At 52.8% G+C, this 19,328-nt stretch overlaps 2 protein-coding genes across 5 annotated transcripts; both read left to right on the top strand.

The window, feature by feature from the left end:
- Nucleotides 1-197: 197 nt before the first annotated feature.
- RAB41 (RAB41, member RAS oncogene family) lies at nt 198-16,778 on the top strand. Of its 4 annotated transcripts, XM_084294021.1 has the most exons (9): nt 245-380; nt 1,332-1,390; nt 3,070-3,123; nt 4,921-5,026; nt 8,582-8,687; nt 8,935-9,046; nt 12,178-12,271; nt 14,102-14,168; nt 14,691-16,778. In XM_084294021.1, exons 2-9 carry the CDS (start codon nt 1,365-1,367, stop codon nt 14,753-14,755), a joined length of 630 nt encoding a protein of 209 aa, XP_084150147.1. In that variant the 5' UTR covers nt 245-380; nt 1,332-1,364; the 3' UTR covers nt 14,756-16,778. The 4 variants fall into 4 exon arrangements, 3 of the variants coding, with proteins under 3 accessions (XP_084150145.1, XP_084150146.1, XP_084150147.1); XR_014618792.1 differs by lacking the exons at nt 4,921-5,026; nt 14,691-16,778 and adding an exon at nt 11,592-11,685 and having other exon boundaries at nt 198-380; XM_084294019.1 differs by lacking the exon at nt 4,921-5,026 and having other exon boundaries at nt 198-380.
- Nucleotides 16,779-17,135: 357 nt separating this feature from the next.
- LOC311213943 (START domain-containing protein 10-like) lies at nt 17,136-18,788 on the top strand (the record flags this gene model as incomplete). Its single annotated transcript, XM_084294280.1, has 6 exons — nt 17,136-17,309; nt 17,356-17,503; nt 17,727-17,830; nt 18,047-18,164; nt 18,369-18,421; nt 18,567-18,788. 6 exons carry the CDS (start codon nt 17,136-17,138, stop codon nt 18,786-18,788), a joined length of 819 nt encoding a protein of 272 aa, XP_084150406.1.
- Nucleotides 18,789-19,328: the final 540 nt, after the last annotated feature.

Raw genomic sequence — 19,328 nt, 5'->3', positions numbered from 1 at the left:
TGGGACCCCCCCGCCATGACGGCCCCCTCCCCGCTGTGGCCACGCCCCCCCGCCGCCATCTTGGGCCCTCCCGCCCCCCACCGTGGCCACGCCCCCCTCCCGCTCTGACCACGCCCCCCTCTCCGCCGTGCCCGCCCCCCTCCCCTCGCCCGGCGTCGTGACGTCAGCGCGTCGGCGGCGGAAGTGACGCGGGCGGGGCGGCGGTGGCGGCGAGCGCTCGGCGGCGGCTGCGGCTCCGGCTCCTCCTCGCTCCCGGCCCAGGCCCAGCCCCAGCCCCAGCCCCAGCCCCAGCCCCGCCGCCATGTCCGGCCCCGGCAGCGGCGGCGACTTCGGGAACCCGCTGCGGAAATTCAAGCTCGTCTTCCTGGGCGAGCAGAGCGGTGAGCGAGGCGGCGGGCGGGGCAAGGCCTCGGGGGGCCGTTACCGGGCGGGGAGGCGCTGCCGGGCTGCGGCGGCCCCGTCGTGCATCCCCCTCGCCCCCCCGCCACCTGGCTCGGCCCACGGGCGGGCCGCGGCTCCGGGTGGCCTCGTTCCGATCCCGCCCCGTTGCCGTCGCCCCCCGGTTACCGGCCGGCTGCAGGTCCCCGGGGGGTTTCCAGGAGCTGTCCGGGCCCTGGCAACCGTAGCGAGGCGCGAGCGTGACAGCCTCCCGTCAAGCGGCGATTTATTCCCTTTTTCTCCTCTCCCCGCGCCCTTTGTATTTCCCTTGGCCTCCTCCCCCCTCCCTGGGAGAGAACCCGAGGTCTGATCTTCGGTTCCCGCTCCTCTCCCTTCTGCCCCTTGTCTCTAGGCGGTATTTGAATACGTAAATTTAAACTTTTTAAGCGAGCTGTCAAAGTTTACTGTGTATCAAAAACCTCGTTCCGAATAAAGTTTGTAACGTCTGAAATCCAAGTCGTAAACGTTGCCCTTCTGTGGAGCCAGAGGCAGCTGAAGAGCGCCCACGTTGCATCCCCGTGCTGGGTTCTGCTGTTTGCCTCCAGAACCCCTGGGTTTGGTGGTTACATAAGTGGGAAAATGTGAATAACAAAGCAGGTTTGCTGCTGGCTCAGAGCAAGCAGATAACTGTCACACGCATCGCAGCACACCTCAGCACTGAGTTTTCATCGTCATTCATTTTTCACTTTTGTGGGTTCGTTTGGCCTAGTGCTCTTTTGCAAAATCACCAGCTGGGAAATTATTCACAAAATGCCAGGAGCCAGTGCCCGGGGAACAGCTTTCCTCCGGCAGCGTGCTTCTGGTGACCGGTGCTCCCGGCACGTCACCTGCCCCAGCAGCAGTTATTTTTTCCCTCTGCTGCTTGGAAGTAATTTTTCCCTCTTCTTTTATAGTGGGGAAGACCTCTCTGATCACCAGGTTTATGTATGACAGTTTCGACAATACTTACCAGGTACGTGGTGCGGCCGCTTCTGCATGAGTGCCTCTCCTCCCCGCTCCTCAGCGAGCTCCTGGGGGAGCCGTTAGGGCAAAGGCAGCTCTGCAGGAGATGTCAGCTCGGTGTCGTTTCTGAGGTGGTAATGTGCCTTGAAATGTAGATGAGACCTCGTGGTTCAGCCCAAAGATCTTGTGTATTACCAGGAAATGTGGTGTACAAAAGAGCAGTGAGGTTTAAATCCTGCCTGGCTGTTTGAGAAACTTGAGGAAAACGGGGAGAAACGGTGGTTTGTGGGGTCAGAGAACAGAGAAGACAATGGGGAGGGTGACTGAAGATGGACGTGAAGCATCAGGAAATGGAGAGAGACAATAAGAGAAAAATGTGCTTACGATAGCTTTTGGTCTCTTTCATCATTATAGACTTTTCCATTTCAACAGGAATAGTTGAGTCCAGAGCGCAGAGCTGGATCCACAAGATGTCAGCACGGTGTATTCTCTCTCTCTCTCTCTCTTTTTTTTTTTTTTTTTTTTTTTCTTCAACTGAAAGGCTATAGATAGAAAAAGCCAGGGGAATTTTGGCAGGGAGGGAGTAGGGTAGGGATGGAGAGGCTTCAGGCTGAAAAGCTGAGGATGTGTAGGAGGCCTGAAGATTTGGGGAAGAGCGAGTTGCATCAAAAGCACTTAGTGGTATTTGAGGGAGTAGCAAATACCTTTAAGGAAGACAAAACTGGTGTTTTGTTTTAGTGTAGACCAGGAGGAGTTGCTGGCTCAGATTGGAGTCATTTTAAGCTGGCTGTGAAAAGAGAAGGTGGTTTTCTGGAGGACAAGGCACTTACTGAAGCTGGATCTTGTGCTTTCTGCGTGGTTCTTTTATTCCTGCCTCTTGCAGGGCGCTGCAGTGGGTTTATCTTGTCACCGTAGTTGTTGTAAATTGTGCCTGGGCTGCAGAGAATAAGGCACCTAGAAATGGGTGCTAAGGACAGAAATTGATGGTTGAGGTCTGTTGTGCTGTCAGGTGGTTCACGTTCTAGTGGAGCCCTTCCAGGACACATCAGGGCAGTGTTGTGTCTGGGGATGGCCTAAAATACTGAAATGGGGGGTGGGGGGGGGCTGGGACGCCTGCTTGGTTTAAATGCCTGGGGATGTTTAATTCTCAGTAAGTTTCTGTAAATGTTTCTGCACGGGAATTGCTGTACAGCGACGGAAACATGAATGGAAGGAGGCTGGCAGGAAGAGCTGCCTGGGAAACGAAGCTTCTGATTGTCGCTGCGAAGGAGGCGTGCTCTCGATCGGAAAGCCCTGAATCACTGTTACTTTTTAGGTCTCAGCACATTGCTCACAATTTATGTAACTTGTTCCAGCTTCTGGGTATTTCTAATCAGAGAAGTCTTAGCAGGCTGGATTGCTGTGAGCCAGAGGGAGATGACGGGAGAGAGAGGATCTGAGTTAAGATGCCTGAGTGTCTGAGAGGCAAAATTGGGCTCTGGTGTGGTTTGGAGGTGTTGGGAGGATAACGGGAGGTGAAGATGGTGGAGATGCCTCGATGGCTTTGTTTGCATCACCTCTATTGAATGCAAACGACTCCAACAGCTTAATTACAAGCTGGGGAGCGTTTTTTAGAGATCGTGTGGAAAGATCTGATGTGCAGATGCTGGGAGGCGACTTGCAGTTGCTGATGCTTTTCTTCTTTTTCAGGCAACCATCGGGATTGATTTCCTGTCCAAAACGATGTATCTCGAGGATCGCACGGTGAGTGAGGCGGCCGGGTGAGAGCACAGCAACCGCAGGTGCTGGGCGTGCGGCTCTGCCTGCCCGCTCCTTCAGCACTGCTGAAATCCCCCGGCAGCCTTGGCTGAGCCTGACCCAGTCTCCCATTTCTGCTGCTTACTAAGAGAGAAAACCTCCAGAATGAAGTCAAATCCCTTCGTGTAAAACGGGGGCGAGCTCGTGCCCCTCTCCCTGGGGAGCCAGCTGTCTGCTGCACCTGCCTGCCCGAGGCGTGGTTTGCTCCCAGAATTTGCAGCTCTGCCTCTGGGGCTGGCAGTGGAAATGGGCATGGGCACGCCCCAGGTGGCTCCGAGTCCTGAAGTCGCTCAGGATAAGCAGCGGTGGCACAGTTCCTCTGGTAGAAAGGCTCCGTTTGTAACGCAGTTTTGCCTTCCTGTTAGTAAAGCAATTCTGCATTTAGCTTGCATAAAGAGACCCCTCACATCCCTCTCCTGTCCTGCAGTATTTGTCTTTTTGCTAGCTCAAGTTTTGCTAGATCTTTTCCTTTTGCTAATTTTATATCTGGCTGAGAAGAAGGAAGCCGTTGGGAGGAGGGAAGGGCGGGTGGTGCGGTGGAGGTCCTCTTTGCTTGGGGTCTGTTGCTTCTGAAGAAGTCTCATCCCTGTGCATAGTGAGATTCGAGAGTGCTTCTGCCCCACCTTACCAGTGATCTGCTGCTAGAAGAGACCTTGTTCAGCCTTTGTTTGAGAGAAGCTACTTGGATAATGTTCTCCAGCATTGTTAGCAGGGGGAGAAGATGTTGGGAGTGCAGGTACAGGGGGCTGCAGAGCCCGTAAAGCCCGACAGAGTAACAGAGCTGCTGAACGGGGGTAAGGGGAGGGAGGAAAACCAGGAAAATTCAGGCTTTGAAAGAGTTTCTCAGCTGGGGCTCGTGTTGGATTTTGCAGTAGTGCAAATGAGATGAAGAAGGCGAAGCCTCTAACTGCAGCAGATGCTTCGACACACTTGATAAGCCTTTACACTCAATGCTATATCCCAAAATTCAACCTGTGCTGATCCCCCAGCTCTCAGGATGGGCTGGGCAGCGTGCACTGGCCAGCAGAAGGAACAAAGCGATGTGAGCCGGGTTCTGTGTGTCTGTAACACCCAGAGCTCTCTCTGAGTAGCTTTCCCCAGAGCGTGACCGTGGTGTGGTGTTTCTGGCGTGTAATTAGTGCCCAGGGAGCTGTGGTGCTACCGGGGCCGTGAGGAGCCCCATCCCTGCTCCTGACAGGCTGGTGGCTCCACGTTACAGCCACACCATGCTTGGAAGCAGAGCGCTTCCTCCCCTCCCAGTTTAGTCCCAGATGGGTGGGTTTCAGCAGGAGATGAGCCAGTCCAGAGGGTGGTTGCTGTCCTGGCTCGCACCCGCTGCCATGTTCGAGCACTTCACATCGGGCTTTCCAGCAGAGTAATCAAACTGGCGGCTGGGTGATGGGCTCCTGACAACCAGGAGTGCCCACACCTCTGGGAGGTGTTTTCGGGCTATCTTGGGTTTCTGATGAAGTGGAAGAATGTGTTCGTGCCTGCGAGTTATTAATGGGCTCGTGGAAGGGGAGATTTCTCTGAGGTGTTAGGCTGAGCTGAGCACAGGTGGAGGTTTCGGTGGCTCTCTTCACACTTCTGTTCCGTTTTAACTTTCCTTTTGTTGCGTTGTTTTTGCCTTGCAGTTTTGTTTTTTTTTTCTTTTTTTCTTTTCATTTCACTTGAGTTTCGGTTTTGTTTTCCATTTTCCTGCTCCTTCCTTTCCCTCTTCCCCTGCACTTTTCCGTTTCCCAGATCAGGCTGCAGCTGTGGGACACAGCCGGCCAGGAGAGGTTCCGCAGCCTCATTCCCAGCTACATCCGTGACTCTGCTGTGGCTGTCATTGTCTTTGACGTTGCAAGTAGGTATTGAGCCCGAGTGGCTGCAGGGGCCTTGCTTTTCACGGGTGCCTGGTATGCGTTGGAAGCGGTGATGGTGTGTGAAGGGAGTTAAGGCAGGCCCCAGCACTGTAGCTACGTGAGCATCCTCCCCCACAGGCACTGCTAACTGCATCTCGTCATCCCCAACCTAGGGAATCCTTTAACTCTGGTCTGGTCAAAGCTCAGGCTGTGGGAGGCAGAGGAGCAGCAGAGGGGCGAGCAGGGATTGTGACTGCGTGTCTTTAACAACCGGAGTAAAAGGGGATTAGTAGAATTTGGAAAGCTTTTTACTTTTTCTGTTTAGTTTTAAACCTCCCAAGTCCTCTCCGCTCCGGGTAACTAGAGAGGTAGTACGAGGAACCTCAGATGGCAAACAAATGAAATCCTGTCGGATTGGGCAAAGCAGCAAATTGCAACACCCATTGAAATGGAAGCTGTGCTGTGCCTTGTGAGGGTTCCAGCCTCCCATTTCATTGAAGAATGGAGCTGGCAGTTCATCCGAGTCACCAGAGGGCTTTTCAGAGAGACACAGCCACCATCATTTCTAAAGAATAAACAACCTTAAAGGGGAATTGTCTGTAACTCCTGGCAGCAGCATTTAAGTAGTAGATATGAATAGAATTATTTCATTATAACTTGGTTTCTGACTCCGCTTGATCTGTCTTTTTCAATTAAGCTACAGTATCAGCACACATAGCTAGACTGGGTTCATACCAGTGAACAAAGGAAAGAAAAAACTGAAGATTTAAAAACAAATAAAAGCCCCACAAACCTCTGGCCCAGCTCCATTCTGCCCCAAATCGAGGTTATAGCATGTCCTTATGATCAGGGGGGTTGTTTCACTTCGTCAACAGAAATGCTTAACATAATAACAGCCTGTGTGAGATTAATCACTGCACGAAATAATGACATGGGCGCTGCTCCAGTCCTAGAGCTTGAGTGCCTGACTCGAGGAGGATTTGTGGCACGGTGCAAAATAATGTAAAACTCATCTTTTGGGATGTGCACGGGATGATTTATGTGCTGGGAAGGGGTCTGGGTGAGACAGAGCAGCAGGCTGCCTGGGTCAGCAGCTTTTCCTCCCCGCTGTTGTGGCAGCTATAGGATGCTATTTATCCAGGCAGGTGGGAAAATTTTGCCACGGTCTAGGCTGTTCTTAATGGCTTCCAGACATGTCAAAAATAATGAAGTGATAGCTGATCTCATTGTGCCTCGGTAATGGTCTGATCTTTTCAGATAATTTCATTTTTTCTTGTTACTGCTTTTTGTTCCGATCTCAGCCACTAAGAGGCTTTTAGTTTGCTTGTGTCAGCGAGGGACCAGGCTCGTGCTTCGAGGGCACAATAATGGTGGCCGGCAGGATTAGGAGAACAGTTTCCTTCCGCTCTGAAGAGCTGTGCATGTGCGTTTTGTTTAACATAACTGTATTTTAGAACCTCAAATAGTCCTCTAACTCAGCGCTGGTCGTGGTAGGGCACAACAGGGACAGTCCTATGTGGCATACTCAGGTACCTGCCAAAGTGCTCTAACTAGAGAGAAACTGCTGGCTAGCGTCTGGTGGGCTGGGAAAAAAGAAAAATAAAAAAAAATGTTTAGTTGTTGTTAATTTTTGGGCATCCCAAAGTGCGAGTGGCCTGTGGGATGATCAGTGGTGGAAACCCCACGCTGCAGCTGGGGCAGCTCAGCCAAGCAGTGACCTCGTTCCTTAGGGAGACTCCGTTAAGGCTTGGCTGAGGACTCTCCTCCTTCCAGACCAGCAGTGTGTTCGTGCACACTGTCATGTGTGAGAGGGTTATTTATGGGTTTTCCTCCAAAATGGGCACATGTGAACTTCTAGAAATGACAGACCTCAGGAATATTGCAGGTAATTCCTTGGTTCCCTTCAGGGGAGCCCGCGTGGTACTTGCAGGACTTCCCTCACATAATTTTTCTTTGACTACAAGAGGATTGCCAGGGCCAGTTCCTCACCAGTCTGTGGTACTTCCTCTAGCTGCCTTTTTGATGGTGAGACTGAGGGTTGGAGCATTTAAATCACCACCAGGGTAAATTTTCTGGTGTAGCAGTGATGTCCTGGGGTCTCCACAGGGATCCTCACTGCGAAATCTGAAGGCAAGAGCCTGAAGCAGGCGTTAGCATCAATCCGTTCTGCCAGCACTGCTGTAAAGCTGGCCCAGTGCTTGCAGGTCAGCACCCTGAGTTTCCAGGGGTAGGGCAGAGCCCTGACTTTGCTCCTGCAATCAGTGCTGCCTTCAGACCCAGGAGCTAATTGCTTCAACGGTAAGCCCTCACCTTCCTGAAGTCCCAGGGCAGCCGTGGGGATGCCTCGATGTTTGCAATCTGCTTGTAGCAAGACGTTTTGCAGACACGTGCCCTGCCCAGCATCTATTCAAATTTCTCTTATAAGCAAACTACTCACTGGTCCTTCTGAAGCTTCTGCTCCCTTGTAGCCAGTGCCCTGCAGGCTCCTTCCTACCCCTGAACACCTAACCAAGCCATGAAATGCAGCAGGGAACCAGTATGGAAGCAGCACCTGCCCACCTGTGAAACTTGTGGCTGCTTTCTGCTGGATTTCTGGCAGTGTGGCGCTGCTCACGCAGCCAGCTCCGTGGGGTAACAGCTCCTGAAGAAATGGCATCGCTGCCAACTGCTGAAAGCTTTTGTTGGGCATTCAGTGGGGTAGTTGGGCGTTTTTTGGCTGCTGGTGCTTCAAGTAGGCAGGGCGCAGCACCACGTGGGCGCAGTGATGGTTATTGCTGTCCCGTATGTGCACCGGCTGCTCCCAGAGGTTAGAAGATGAAAAGGGTGAAAGAGGAGAAATAACCAGGCATGAGTGAAATAACCAGCAGCTCAGTCTGGGTGTAGCTGTGGCTCTGGAGGTGAAACTATCAGAGCATTTGGTACTTGATTCATAACCTTGCCCCTGTCAGGGAGAGCCCCGTGTCCTGTGTGATGCCTGCACTGCAGCATTGCTTCTGCGGGACCTGAAGGTAGCGACTGCCTTAACCCTGCGTGGAAATGGCACTGCCACGGACACCACCATCTTCTGGCCACTCGGTGCTGTTGTGCTGCTTGGTGTCAGGGCTGGGGGAGCTGCGTGTCTGCCATGCAGGAGCTGCCCCAAAGAGCTTCAGTCTCAGATTTGATGTCATGGGGGGCTGGGAGTTCTGTGGAGACCCCGTACGTACCCCGTAAATAATCCTGGGTAGCCTGGGAAGGTCAGCTCCGTGTTGCATGCCTGCTACCCCTGGCAGCAGCGGCTGGAGGTGCGAGTCACAGCCTTCAGCTCCTCAGAGTGCCACGGCTGAGGGAGTGGGAGAACCTCTAGGCAGGCAAAGGAGGTGAGGAAAGCACGTTGCCTACAAACAAAAGCAGAAGAGCCAAGTTGTGTGCTGTTTGCATATTCGGAGTTGGGTTGCAAGGTCAGCCTGAGCTGCATGCAGTTAACTGTAGCAATGGCCTTTTCTCTAAAGGACAGTTTCCTCCTTTCTTTTCTCTCCTGCGCTCTCTCTCTGCTCTCCCTGGCCTGGTACCAGCAGGTTCGGCTGCAGCTCTGGGACACAGCAGGCCAGGAGCGGTTCCGCAGTCTCATTCCCAGCTACATCCGCGACTCCACTATTGCTGTGGTAGTGTATGACATTACAAGTGAGTGCTGCTTCGCTGTCTCCTTATTTGAAGTACCGCATGTGAGCAGGAGTATGTGACCTCCACAGGTTCTGCAAAAAGTCGATTGGGTTTTCTGCCCAGGCGGAAAACGATTTGTGGGTCGTTTGTATGTGGTGCGGGGACACCTCGAGAGCACCCGCATGCAGGTGTAGTTAGTTTCATAAGTGTTCTCCCTCGCTTAAAACAGGCTTTGTCCTTAGCTTTCCCCTCTGTTTCCTCCCCGCAGACTTGAACTCTTTCCAGCAGACCTCCAAGTGGATCGATGACGTTCGGACAGAGAGGGGCAGCGATGTCATCATCATGTTGGTGGGGAACAAAACTGACCTGGCCGACAAGAGGTAATGGAGGGGAGCTGGCGGCCTCACTGCCCTCACCAGGAAAAGCAAGGAGCTGACCAGCTGCTTTTTCTTTGCATGCGGAGATAAAACTTAGCTCAGATCAAAAAGATGCCTTGCAAAACCAAGGGAATTTACCTTTTTTTCCCTGGTCGTGTGAATGTGACTCTTCCTGAGTGTGCAGCTGTAAGATCATAGTGAAGTTTCCTCATGTTACAAGGTGCAGCATGAAATATTCCCATTATCAGTCTAAAAGGTTGATCTCTGAACATAAATTGCATGCCGTAATGTGACACCGACTGTGATGTTGGAGGTGTGAGAGGAAACTAGATCAGCAAAAGCAGACTTTCCTGAGAGACATAAAGTTAATTAGACTCTTAAAATCACATGGATTCCGTGTTTTAGGACATGTTGTAAAGCATTCTGCTTTTAAAACCAATCCTGGAGTGCTGCTTCAGCTAACAGAGCCAATGGAATAGATTCTTACAGGGCTGCAGGTCTGCGCTTCGGCTTTTCAGAATCATTTCTTGATTGCTGAATTAACAAAACTTGATTAATGTTTTCAGAGATTTTCCTTCTTTATGCAGCCATAAGTAATACTGTAGATAAGGAAGATTTCTCATTTCAGCGGTCAGCTTCACTGGTAGTTGGCAAAGGGCAGTCGGTGTAAGCCACACAACTGCTCGCAGTCCCAATACTTTAAAGGGTTTCACACACCCCAGCTGTTCCTAAAGGTGTGGTTTGTGTATCAGGGATATACGAAGCGTTGAAGTGATGAGGAATTTTTACCTGGTGCAAAAGAGAACATGTCAGAAAAGCACAACTGGGAAATACACGGATCTCATAGCAAAGTGGAGTCTCTTAAAATCAAAACCTTATTCTTTGCCCGGTCATGAGACACTTCTGTTCAAAAGATAACACCTTAAAAAGCTGTTCTCTTCAAAAAAAATCCTGCCCTAATATCTCAGTTGCCTGCTTGTTTGCTCTCCTTGGCATGATGGGCCTAACAGGAGTCTGGTTGTTTCATTTTGGATGCTGTCACATTTCTAATTCTAAAGCTTGCTTCGCTCACTCCTGATGTGTAAATACTGCTTCAGAATGTATTTTGGATTTGGTTTTTCTTTGGGTTTTTGGTGTTTTGCAAATGCCTGTGTGAGACCACAGGCAGCATCCCTGGCTGCACAACGTGGTGTTGGGAGATGCTTTTTGCCCTTTGTCTCTGCGCGAGTCATGCTGTCAGTTTTTAGTTTGCAAAGCAGGAAGAGCACAGACAGTACTAAAACTGACAGGTGGTTCGAGTCAGTGGGGAAAAAGATAACGGGAAGCTTTTGCTGAGTGCTGTGCAGGCTCTGCGCTGATGACACGTGGTGAAACCTGTCCTGTGTGCACCACGCAGACCACCTCAGCCTTGATGTGTATTTTGCTTTTCCCAGTTCCAGTGGAGGTTGTTCTAAGTAACCTGTGCCTTGCGTGCCAGAAATGTTGGGGGAAGCCTGGTGCCTCAGAGCATCAGAAATGCAATAAATGTATGGAGCCAATTTGGATTAGGAGACCCAGGCAGCAAGAACTCAGAGCAGTCTGGGCTCTTAGGTCAGCTCACAAAAGCAACTGAACAAAATCTGGGATGTTGTCCTTGAGACAGCTCTGTTTGTTGGCCAGGTGCACAAGGTGCACGTGTTTGTACACAAATTCGTAGCAGTACTATTATCATCATTGCTGTTAGTATTATTTTTGTTACTATTATTTTCCTGTCTTAACAAACTGTCTCTATCTCACCTCATGGGATTCACTTTCCCGTTTCTCTCCCCCACCCCAGAGAGGGTGAGCGCACGGCTGTGTGGTGTTTAGCTGCTGGCTGGGTTAAACCACGGCGCTGCTTTACATCACGCCCCATTTTCTTTTGGAACTGGAAAAGCCAGTGGGGTAATTTCTGCCTTGATGTATTCCCAGGTGGTTCAGAGGTGGAGTGTGTGCACAGGACAGCTGGCCCAGCACTGCCACACAGATAAAAATACCAGAAACCTGTGTGAAAAATAGTAACAGCTGGGCTTCGTGTAGCACTAAAAATTCCTATTTTAGGAGTTTGATGTAAGTGTCAGTCGTCCTGGTCTAGGCATGAGTGCGGAATTAGGGCGTGTATTCAGCTATTGTTAAAAGAAACCACTTTGCCTTGACCAGAGAGAAAGTTAGATCTGTGGCAGGCTGAAATGCTGGGCCTCTTAAAGCTGGACAAAGCCACAGGATCAGCTTGAGCCTCAGCACATCTTTGGGGAAAAACAAAAAAGAGCGAATTGGAAACCATTCACCCTGTGGTAACAACCAAGTGATGATGCAAGTGAAGTTCTGGTGCCAGGAAGCTGAATTCAGAATAGGGCTGCTTTCATTTGGTGTAGCCTGTTCAGTTTTTCTCTCCTACTAATGTTGCTTCAGTTTGTAGCTGTTTGGTTTTTGTTTTTTCCCTGCAGTTTTTGTTTCTTACCATTTTTGAACTGTCGTTTTTTGGTTTGGTTTGGTTTTTCTTTCCTGTGATTTGTTCTCGTTGCTGTAGACAGGTTTCTGTAGAGGAGGGTGAGAGCAAAGCCCAAGAACTGACTATGATGTATGTTGAAACCAGTGCTAAAGCAGGATGTAATGTCCACCAGGTATGTACAGGGTGTTGGTCAGAGCATTTCCAGGTGCTGGCTCACACGCAGCAGCACAGCTCTTGCCGTTGCACTTGCTGCTGGAGCCTTTCTGATGTTGTTCTGTAATCTCGTAGAGTTCCCTTCTGGTGACTTTTGGGGAACTGCATTCTGCAGCAGGTGCAGCTGCTGGGGATTCTGCTTTCCCTTCAGGATGCTGTGAATGAGCCTCGGGTGTACCACACAAACTTCATCCTGTGCTGAACGTCCTTTATTAACAGTCCTGAGTCCAGGTGTTCCCTGAGTAACTTTCCTGAGGTTGTTTCTGTCTTAGCTGGAGAACCCAGGGGTCCTAAAGACTCAGAGGTCCCGAGGTCTCCATCTGTGGGCTGTGCTCTGTTGTAAGGGGTGGTGAAGAGGCCCTGCACTGCCAGCGTTTCAGTCACGTATCTCTAATTCCTCCTGTCTGATTTTCCTTTTTGTCTTTCTGCTTCTGTTTGCACCTTTATCCAGGCAAATCACTACGGAAGAAGGTGAACAGAGAGCCAAAGAGCTGAATGTGATGTTTATCGAGACGAGTGCAAAGACTGGATACAATGTGAAACAGGTAGAGCAATGTTCTGTTTTATAGACAGGAAATGTGTGCTTCCCTGTCTGCTCTGTGGGAGGATTAATGCTGCTTAGGGCTTGTATTCCCCCAGATGCCTGTATTCTTTATTGCCAGGCCCCGAAACGCTTCTTGCCCAGCAGTCAGTGCTGCTGCTTTTCCTAGTGGAAGCTTCCTTCCTGTTGTCTCAACAATCCCCTGTTAAAGCAAAGGAAGCTTAACTCGCCTTGAAAGGAAGGAGAATCTAAAAGCAGCGTGTGCTGAGCAGCAGGAATGTCACTGCTTAGTGCTGCCTGTCAAACACAATTCTGTGTGTTTCCTTTGCTTTTGTTAACCGGTAATGCACTGTTGTCTAAAATTGCTGTTGACATCAGGCAGGGTAATAGCATGTGCTGATGCACTAGAGTGGAGGTTCCTGGCTCTGTTGGCAAGCTGCAGAGAGAAACCATGGAAGGATTGGGGTTGGAAGGGGTCTCTGGAGATCATCTAGGCCAGCCTTCATGCTCCTAGTGGAGTCAGCTAGAGCAGGCTGCCCAGAACTGCCTCCACTTGGGTCTGGAATATTTCAACAGATGGTGACTCCATCTCTCCAGGCAACCTGTTGCAGTCTTCAACTACCCTTACATTAAAAAAAAAATAACAGTAAGCCCACATTTTTTATACGTTTAAAGAAAATTTCTTGTCTTTTGATTTGTGCACAATGCTTCTTGCTGTAAACTCGTGAGGCCATTCACCCCTGGTTCAGAAATTGCTCTGAAGCACGACAGAACTTGAAGGATAAGGCAGCTGTGAGGCCTGGGTATCGTCAGAAAGCACCAGCATGGTTGGTGTCAGGAAGCTCCTGGCTGGGATACGCACTTCCTAGTTTGCTGCACACCAGCTGGCTGGGAGAACCTGACAGTGGGATTAGGAGACTTTGGTTTTGTTTCTTTGAGCTGTTCTGGATATAATCCACTTTAACCTTTGGTTCTAATTTACTGTTGCTTTATTTGCTTAGTGGGTGTTTGCAGTGAGAATTTCTGTGGCTAAGATTGTTAAGGGCAGGTACTGATGGCAGCGGCTTGTTCGTGCCTCAGTGGCTTGATTTTCCAAGTAATGCAATTTGGAGATGTGGATGAAAAGCCCCTGCCGAGCTACTGGGAGGAAAAATCATCACCATCAGATGATTCCTCTAGTTCTTTAAATGAAAGATCTTTGCAGCATTTTTCACCGCCTGCCTCATGGTGTCTGTATTGTTTGCTGCTTCGTTAATGTCAGCAGGAGGAGCTCTAAGCACTGACTAGAAAAAATTATGCAAAACCATTTTCTGTTTTTCTGGGGATACGCTAGTCATTCCCAGCTCTAGCATATCCGTAGTAGCTTATGTGCAGCTCACTTGAGCCAGCTCACAGCAGGACTGAACTGAAAGGTCAGCTGTAAAACCTTACTTATTCCATAGACTTCTTGAGCAACCTCCCAACAGACCAAAGGTTTGTCAGCAGTCCCAGGTACAGCACTGTGACATTGCTGTGTGCAAAAGCAGCTGAGTCTGGAAATGGGAAATTGTAGCCTCTGACTTGCTTACCGAGTGCAGGAGGGAGTTCTTCCGTGCACCCCTAGAAGAACTGTTTCTGTTGAAGAAGAACTCCATGTTCACCTCAGTTAGGAACAGAGAAACATAAACCACCTGCTCTGCAGGCAGTCCATAACTTCATTTGTTTAACCAAGCCTGTTGGGTTTCTTGTGGAAAAACGTATTTGTTCAATTCTCAGATCTGCTGCAGAGCAATGTTTTGTTCTAACATGCATTTCTTTCTGACGAGCTTCTCGCTTACCTATTGCTATTTTTCAGCTTTTCCGTCGTGTGGCTGCTGCCTTACCCGGGATGGACAGCACACCAGAGAAGAGCAAAGAAGACAGTATCCTTGTTTTCTCATCAGCAGATCTCCTGCTGTCACAGGGTTTGGCAGTTACCTTTGGTCAGATTGGGCTTACGGGCTTATTTTTGCACATTGTGGGGTTGGCTTTTGCTGGGGTTTTGCAGACACATGGCTGAAACCATGTGGTGTGGTGTTTACCTGTGCCCATCAATTGTAGTTTCTATATAAATGTAGATAAATATTAGAAGCGTGAGCACTCCACTTAAACTTGGAGTAAAGCTCACACGGATTTAAAATACTGTAATATTTTCCTTTCTTTGCACAGGGCTGTTGTGTGTGCAGACAGGTCCAGCTGGGCTCTGTGCTCTAAATGGGTTTGACATACCCAGTCCCCTGGTGTTGCGCCTAACCCTGTGCAGCCAGGATGTGTCCTGCTCAGCTCCACAGCTCCAGGGCAGCTGGCAGCATTTTCAGATACTGCTGGAGTTCTCTGTTCTCTAGCTCTTGGTTTTTATTTCATTTCCCTCGAGACGGGTGATTTCCTTAACCCGTCCCCTTCAGTGATCGACATCAAACTAGAGAAACCTCCTGAGCAGCCAGTCACGGAGAGCGGCTGCTCCTGCTAACAGGCCCGCTCTGAAGCAGCACGTTCCCCGACCGGCCAGTCTCACGGAAGAACATCACTGCTCATTGCCTAGGCAACCCTCCTGTGGGCTGAAAACCAACCTACTAAGCGAGCGAACTCCCTGTTTACTGGTGGGGAGCAGCCCCGGCCGCCCCTCTTACTGCATGGTATGAGCCTTGAGTGCAGAATGAGTGTCCTGTCTTTTATTTTGGGTTATTTTTTATGTTGGTGCACTTTGGCACTGTGGTGCCCTTTACACTCTCTCTTCCTCTCTCTCTTCCTCTCCCTCCCTCCTCCACCTCGAGCCTGTCTGCTCAGATGTATCTTGTGAATGCTGTGGAAAAGCCACCGAGTTAGGGAAAACAAGAACAAAGCTTGGGGGTGGGTTGTCCACCTTCCTTCACTGCCTTGCATCTTAACTAGCTCCCTGTCCACTCCAGCCACGTCTGTCCTGCATCCCCACTTCCTCTGTTTCAAGGCTGCTCCTTCTAAACCAGTCCGGCTGACTTGGCCTTGCCTCTCTGGACAGCACAGGTTACCCGGTTCTAGGCTTTTGCTTCCCGCAGGGCGCACGCAGCGCTAGCTCCTCGGTTTCTCCTTTCTGTGGATGATCTTGGCTAACTCTTGCTCACGACTTCCGAGTTTTGCCCTACGCTCAGCCCCTCGCGACACAGAGCCCCGGCAGCCCCCAGACTCATAGCTTCGACCTTGTTGCTCCCGTTTGCGTAGCAGAGCCACCCCGCAGGGCGCTCCCTTCAGTGGGAATACCTTCCCATCTGGAGGCTGCTGGTGCTTGGTGAGTGCTGGCTGTCAGATGTGGGGGAGGAAGTGGGTGCAGAGGCTTCGCAGCACGAGGCCGGGTGGGGAGAGATCCTCAGGGTGGTTTGTGGGCTCCTGGCTGCCAACGGCGAAGGAAGCAGCTCTGTGGGGTCCATCGCTGCAGGAGCAACACCTGCCCCGGGTGTCACGGATGCCTTTCAGGTTCCTTTCCTCCTCTCCGTCCTGTTCACACTCACACAACCTCAGAGTTGCTTCTCGGACGCTGGGAGAGCCCCAGCAAAGTGAAGGCCAGTGATAGCTTTTCTGCTTTTGTACCTAGGTTGCTGCTTGATGAAATCACACACAGCTGCTTCTGCTTTTGTAGTAGACTTACAGGGGGGTGGGGGCTACTAGACACGTCACTTTGGGAATCATGGTAAGCTGTGACATTGCCAAAACAGACCGGTGGTAGCAGGGACTTGTTACCAGGCACGGCTAGAGGAATGTACGCTGCTGAAGTGCGTTTTGGTGTCGCTTCTGGACCTCCAGGGTTGGGAAATACCTCGCTCTTCCCCCAGCTCTCTACCCCTGGTTTCCAACAATGTTAGTAGAGCTCTTCAGAAACCTTTCTTGTGGGTTTGTGCGTTTGTTTTCTATCCCCCCCTTCCGTCTGCTCCAGAAGTCAGGAGGTTTGTCCGTTGACAGAGAGGAGAACGAAGCAGCCAGACGGCTGTAAGCCATTCCCTGTCCCTTTTCTCAGCCGGCCTGTGTCGGGGCTGCTGGTGGGCAGGAGCAGGAGGCACTGGGTGCTCAGGGCATGACCCCCTCGCGGTGTTTGGCGGGTTGGTGACACTCCCCCAGCACGATGCCTGGTCGGTCACTGACACAGCGTGTGCACTTTGAAACCTGCGGGCTGGGGACGGAGGGGAAGGGGCAGCCTTGGCCCGGGAGCTGGAGGAGCTGCGGGTGCCTCCCAGCTGCGTCCCTTCCCCTCCACATGAGCCGGCTGCAGGAGGAAGCTGGGATGTGGCTTCCCATTTCACTCTGGAGTGTCCCCCCCTCTCCCCTCCTTACCCGCCGTCCCAGCCGGGTCCTTGGTGCCCCGGCGGGGAGCTCGGCCCCCTCTCTGTACATACTCCTGTCGTGTGGGAATTGCTGATGTTTGTCGGTGTGTCTGTCTGCCGTAGAACAGGTTTTGCTCTCCCCTTCTTTCTCACGGGCAGGCGTGCGCGGCCCCTGCTCTCGTATTGTTCTGAGTCACGGACCTGGGGGGAGGGAGGGGAGGGACCGTAAGTAACGGGGGGGGGTAACTAGTGAAATAAAATAGTTCACTTCCCGCTATCTTCTCTATGGATGTGTATTATATTGAGTGTGTGTCCGGCCCTGCTGTCTCCTAGCTGTTAGCCAAGTAAGTGTGACTATTACTCTGAGTATGGACTGTCTGACCACAGCCGTGTATCACACTAAATAAAGTTATTTCACCAACGCCTCCTCTCTCCTGCTTCCCGAGCCAGCCGGGGCTCGGGGCGGCCGCTGGGGGCGGGCACAGAGGGGGCCAGCCCGGAGGAGGGTGGAGGCCGGGGCTCCGAGCTCTGTCCCGGCACAAGGAGCGGGTGCCCCGCATGGAGCGGGTGCTGGTACCCGACGCCGATGCCTTCCACGCCTTCCAGCAGCGCTGCCAGGACGGCGACTGGCAACGGGACTGCGGCGGCCTCGCCGTCTGCCTGGAGCCGCCGCCACCGGGCTGCACCGTGCACCAGCTGAAGGTGGGCGCCGCGGGCGGCAGTGGCACCGGGGTGGGTGGGCAGAGCCCGGCCCCTGAGCTCTGGGTGCTCCCCGCAGTGCCGCATCGACATCCCCGAGGTGGCGGCGGGGACGGTGTACGACGTGCTGCAGGACGGCGAGTACCGCCGCCAGTGGGACACCAACGTCATCGCCAGCCACGACATCGCCCGGGTGGCCGCCAACGCCAACGTGAGCTACTACGCCTGTGAGTGGGGCCCTCCGCTGCTGGAGCCTCTCATGGGGCCCGTCCTGCTTCTGTTTGGGGCATGGCTCAGGGTCACTGCCACGAGAATTGGGCTGGTGATGGGCACAGGGACACCGGCTCCAGAGGGTGCTCGGGCAGGGCAGAAGCCCCTGCAGTGGCTGTGAGCCCCGCACGCTGCTGGGGCACGGGAAGCAGCTTCCTTTTTCTTCCCCCCCTTGTCTAGGGCGATGCCCAAAGCCCTTAAAGAACAGGGACGTGGTGACACTGCGGGCCTGGCAGGTCAAGGACGGCTGTCACGCCATCATCAGCTTCTCGGTCAAGCACCCGGTGAGTGCTGGGGGGGGCCGGGCTGGCCCTGAGATCCCACCCGGGATAAACCGGGACCCCCAGAGCCCCTCGCAGGTAGGGGCTAATTCCTGGCCGAGTCCTCAGCCCGAGGCAGCTCCTCCAGCCTCGTTGCTCGGTGTATTCAGTGCCAAAACAGAGAGGGAGAGGGCTGGGAGGGTGGAGGATGGCGCCTGACGGCCTGCTGTGCCTGCACAGAAATATCCTCCGCGCAAGGACCTGGTCAGGGCGGTCGCGCTCCTCATGGGGTACCTGGTGCGCCCCACCGGGCCCAGCAGCTGCAGGCTCACCTACCTGGCACAGGTGGATCCGAAAGGTAACCGCTGCTGCTGGCCTCGGGGTGCTGACACCAATCCTGCTCCGAATTCCTGAAATCCTGCCTGGAATTCAGGGGGCAGCCACGTAACGTGGCCCTCCTCTGCTCCACAGCCCCCCTGGCGTGTGTTGGTGCTGACGCTGGGAGGAGCACGGCCCTTCCCTGGCACGCTAACCTCTGTTTTTCCTCCCCCCAATCCATCAGGGTCGCTGCCAAAATGGGTCGTGAATAAAGTTTCGCAGTACCTGGTGCCGCAGGTGAGCGGAGCGCTTCCAAATTTCCAGGGGCGTGTGCCCAGTGCCTGGCTGGAGCACGGAGCTGTGGGGTGGGGGCTAGGTGGGAAAAGTGCCAAGCTCTCAGCTTCCACCATTGTCCCCACTGTGCTTCCGTGCTTCGGAGCAGATGTTGAAGAGACTGCACAAGGCCTGCGTGCAGTACCCTGCCTGGAAGCAGCAGCACGGCGTGAATGTGAAGCCCTGGCTGTACCCCGAGCAGAACGAGCTTCCCGAGCTGGCGCTGTCGGCGCTGGCGCTGCAGCACGCTGCCTCGCTGGACGACATCGACGAGAGCGGCCTGGCCGAGGCGAAGGACGAGAGCGGCGAGCACGGCGGCGCGGAGAACTGATGCTGCTCGTGGTGCTGCTCAGTCTAGTGGGTTACAATGAGGTGTGGGGGGCGGACAGGGAGATTTTACACAAAAATCCCCATGTTTGTGGCCTTTTCTGCCACGAGCGGGCTGCACCCGCCTGGTCTTGGGACACAGCCTGTCCTGGGGCTGCCACTGCTGCTCCAAGAGGTCGAGCCGGGTGCTGTACCTCTGCTGGGCTGATTTAATGGCTGGGGAGTTACTCATTGACAGAGCGAGGCTGCTCGTGGCCTCTGCCACTGCTCTGTCAATTAATTAAAGCTACTTAAACCCTGGATGGTCCTGGAGAAGAATCTGCTCCTTCCAGTCGGGGCCATGTCGTGGTGCTGCCGCTGGGCAGGGCCAGGCTGCCTGCAGCTCCCCCCGGCGAGGCCCCAGCGCTGCCGGCCTGACCCTTCCTCCTCCCCAAGAGACGTGTGGGTGCTGCAAAACTGGTGGGAGCCAGGAGACAGACAGGGCTCGTGGAAGATCTCTCAGTTGACCTTCTTAGGCTGGTGTTGGGGGTGCTCCTGGCTGCTG

This window comes from Netta rufina, assembly GCF_964035555.1.
Source record: "Netta rufina genome assembly, chromosome: 12".
NCBI lineage: Eukaryota > Metazoa > Chordata > Aves > Anseriformes > Anatidae > Netta > Netta rufina.
This window is presented reverse-complemented; position numbering and strand designations above follow the sequence as displayed.

What these genes read in the sequence shown, in the direction of transcription:
- RAB41 (XM_084294019.1), top strand. Translation starts at nt 302, where the DNA reads ATGTCCGGCCCCGGCAGCGGCGGCGACTTCGGGAACCCGCTGCGGAAA. An exon ending in GGTAGTGTATGACATTACAA is followed by an intron (nt 8,688 to 8,934) that starts GTGAGTGCTGCT and finishes TCCTCCCCGCAG; the next exon opens with ACTTGAACTCTTTCCAGCAG. An exon ending in ACTGACCTGGCCGACAAGAG is followed by an intron (nt 9,047 to 12,177) that starts GTAATGGAGGGG and finishes ACCTTTATCCAG; the next exon opens with GCAAATCACTACGGAAGAAG.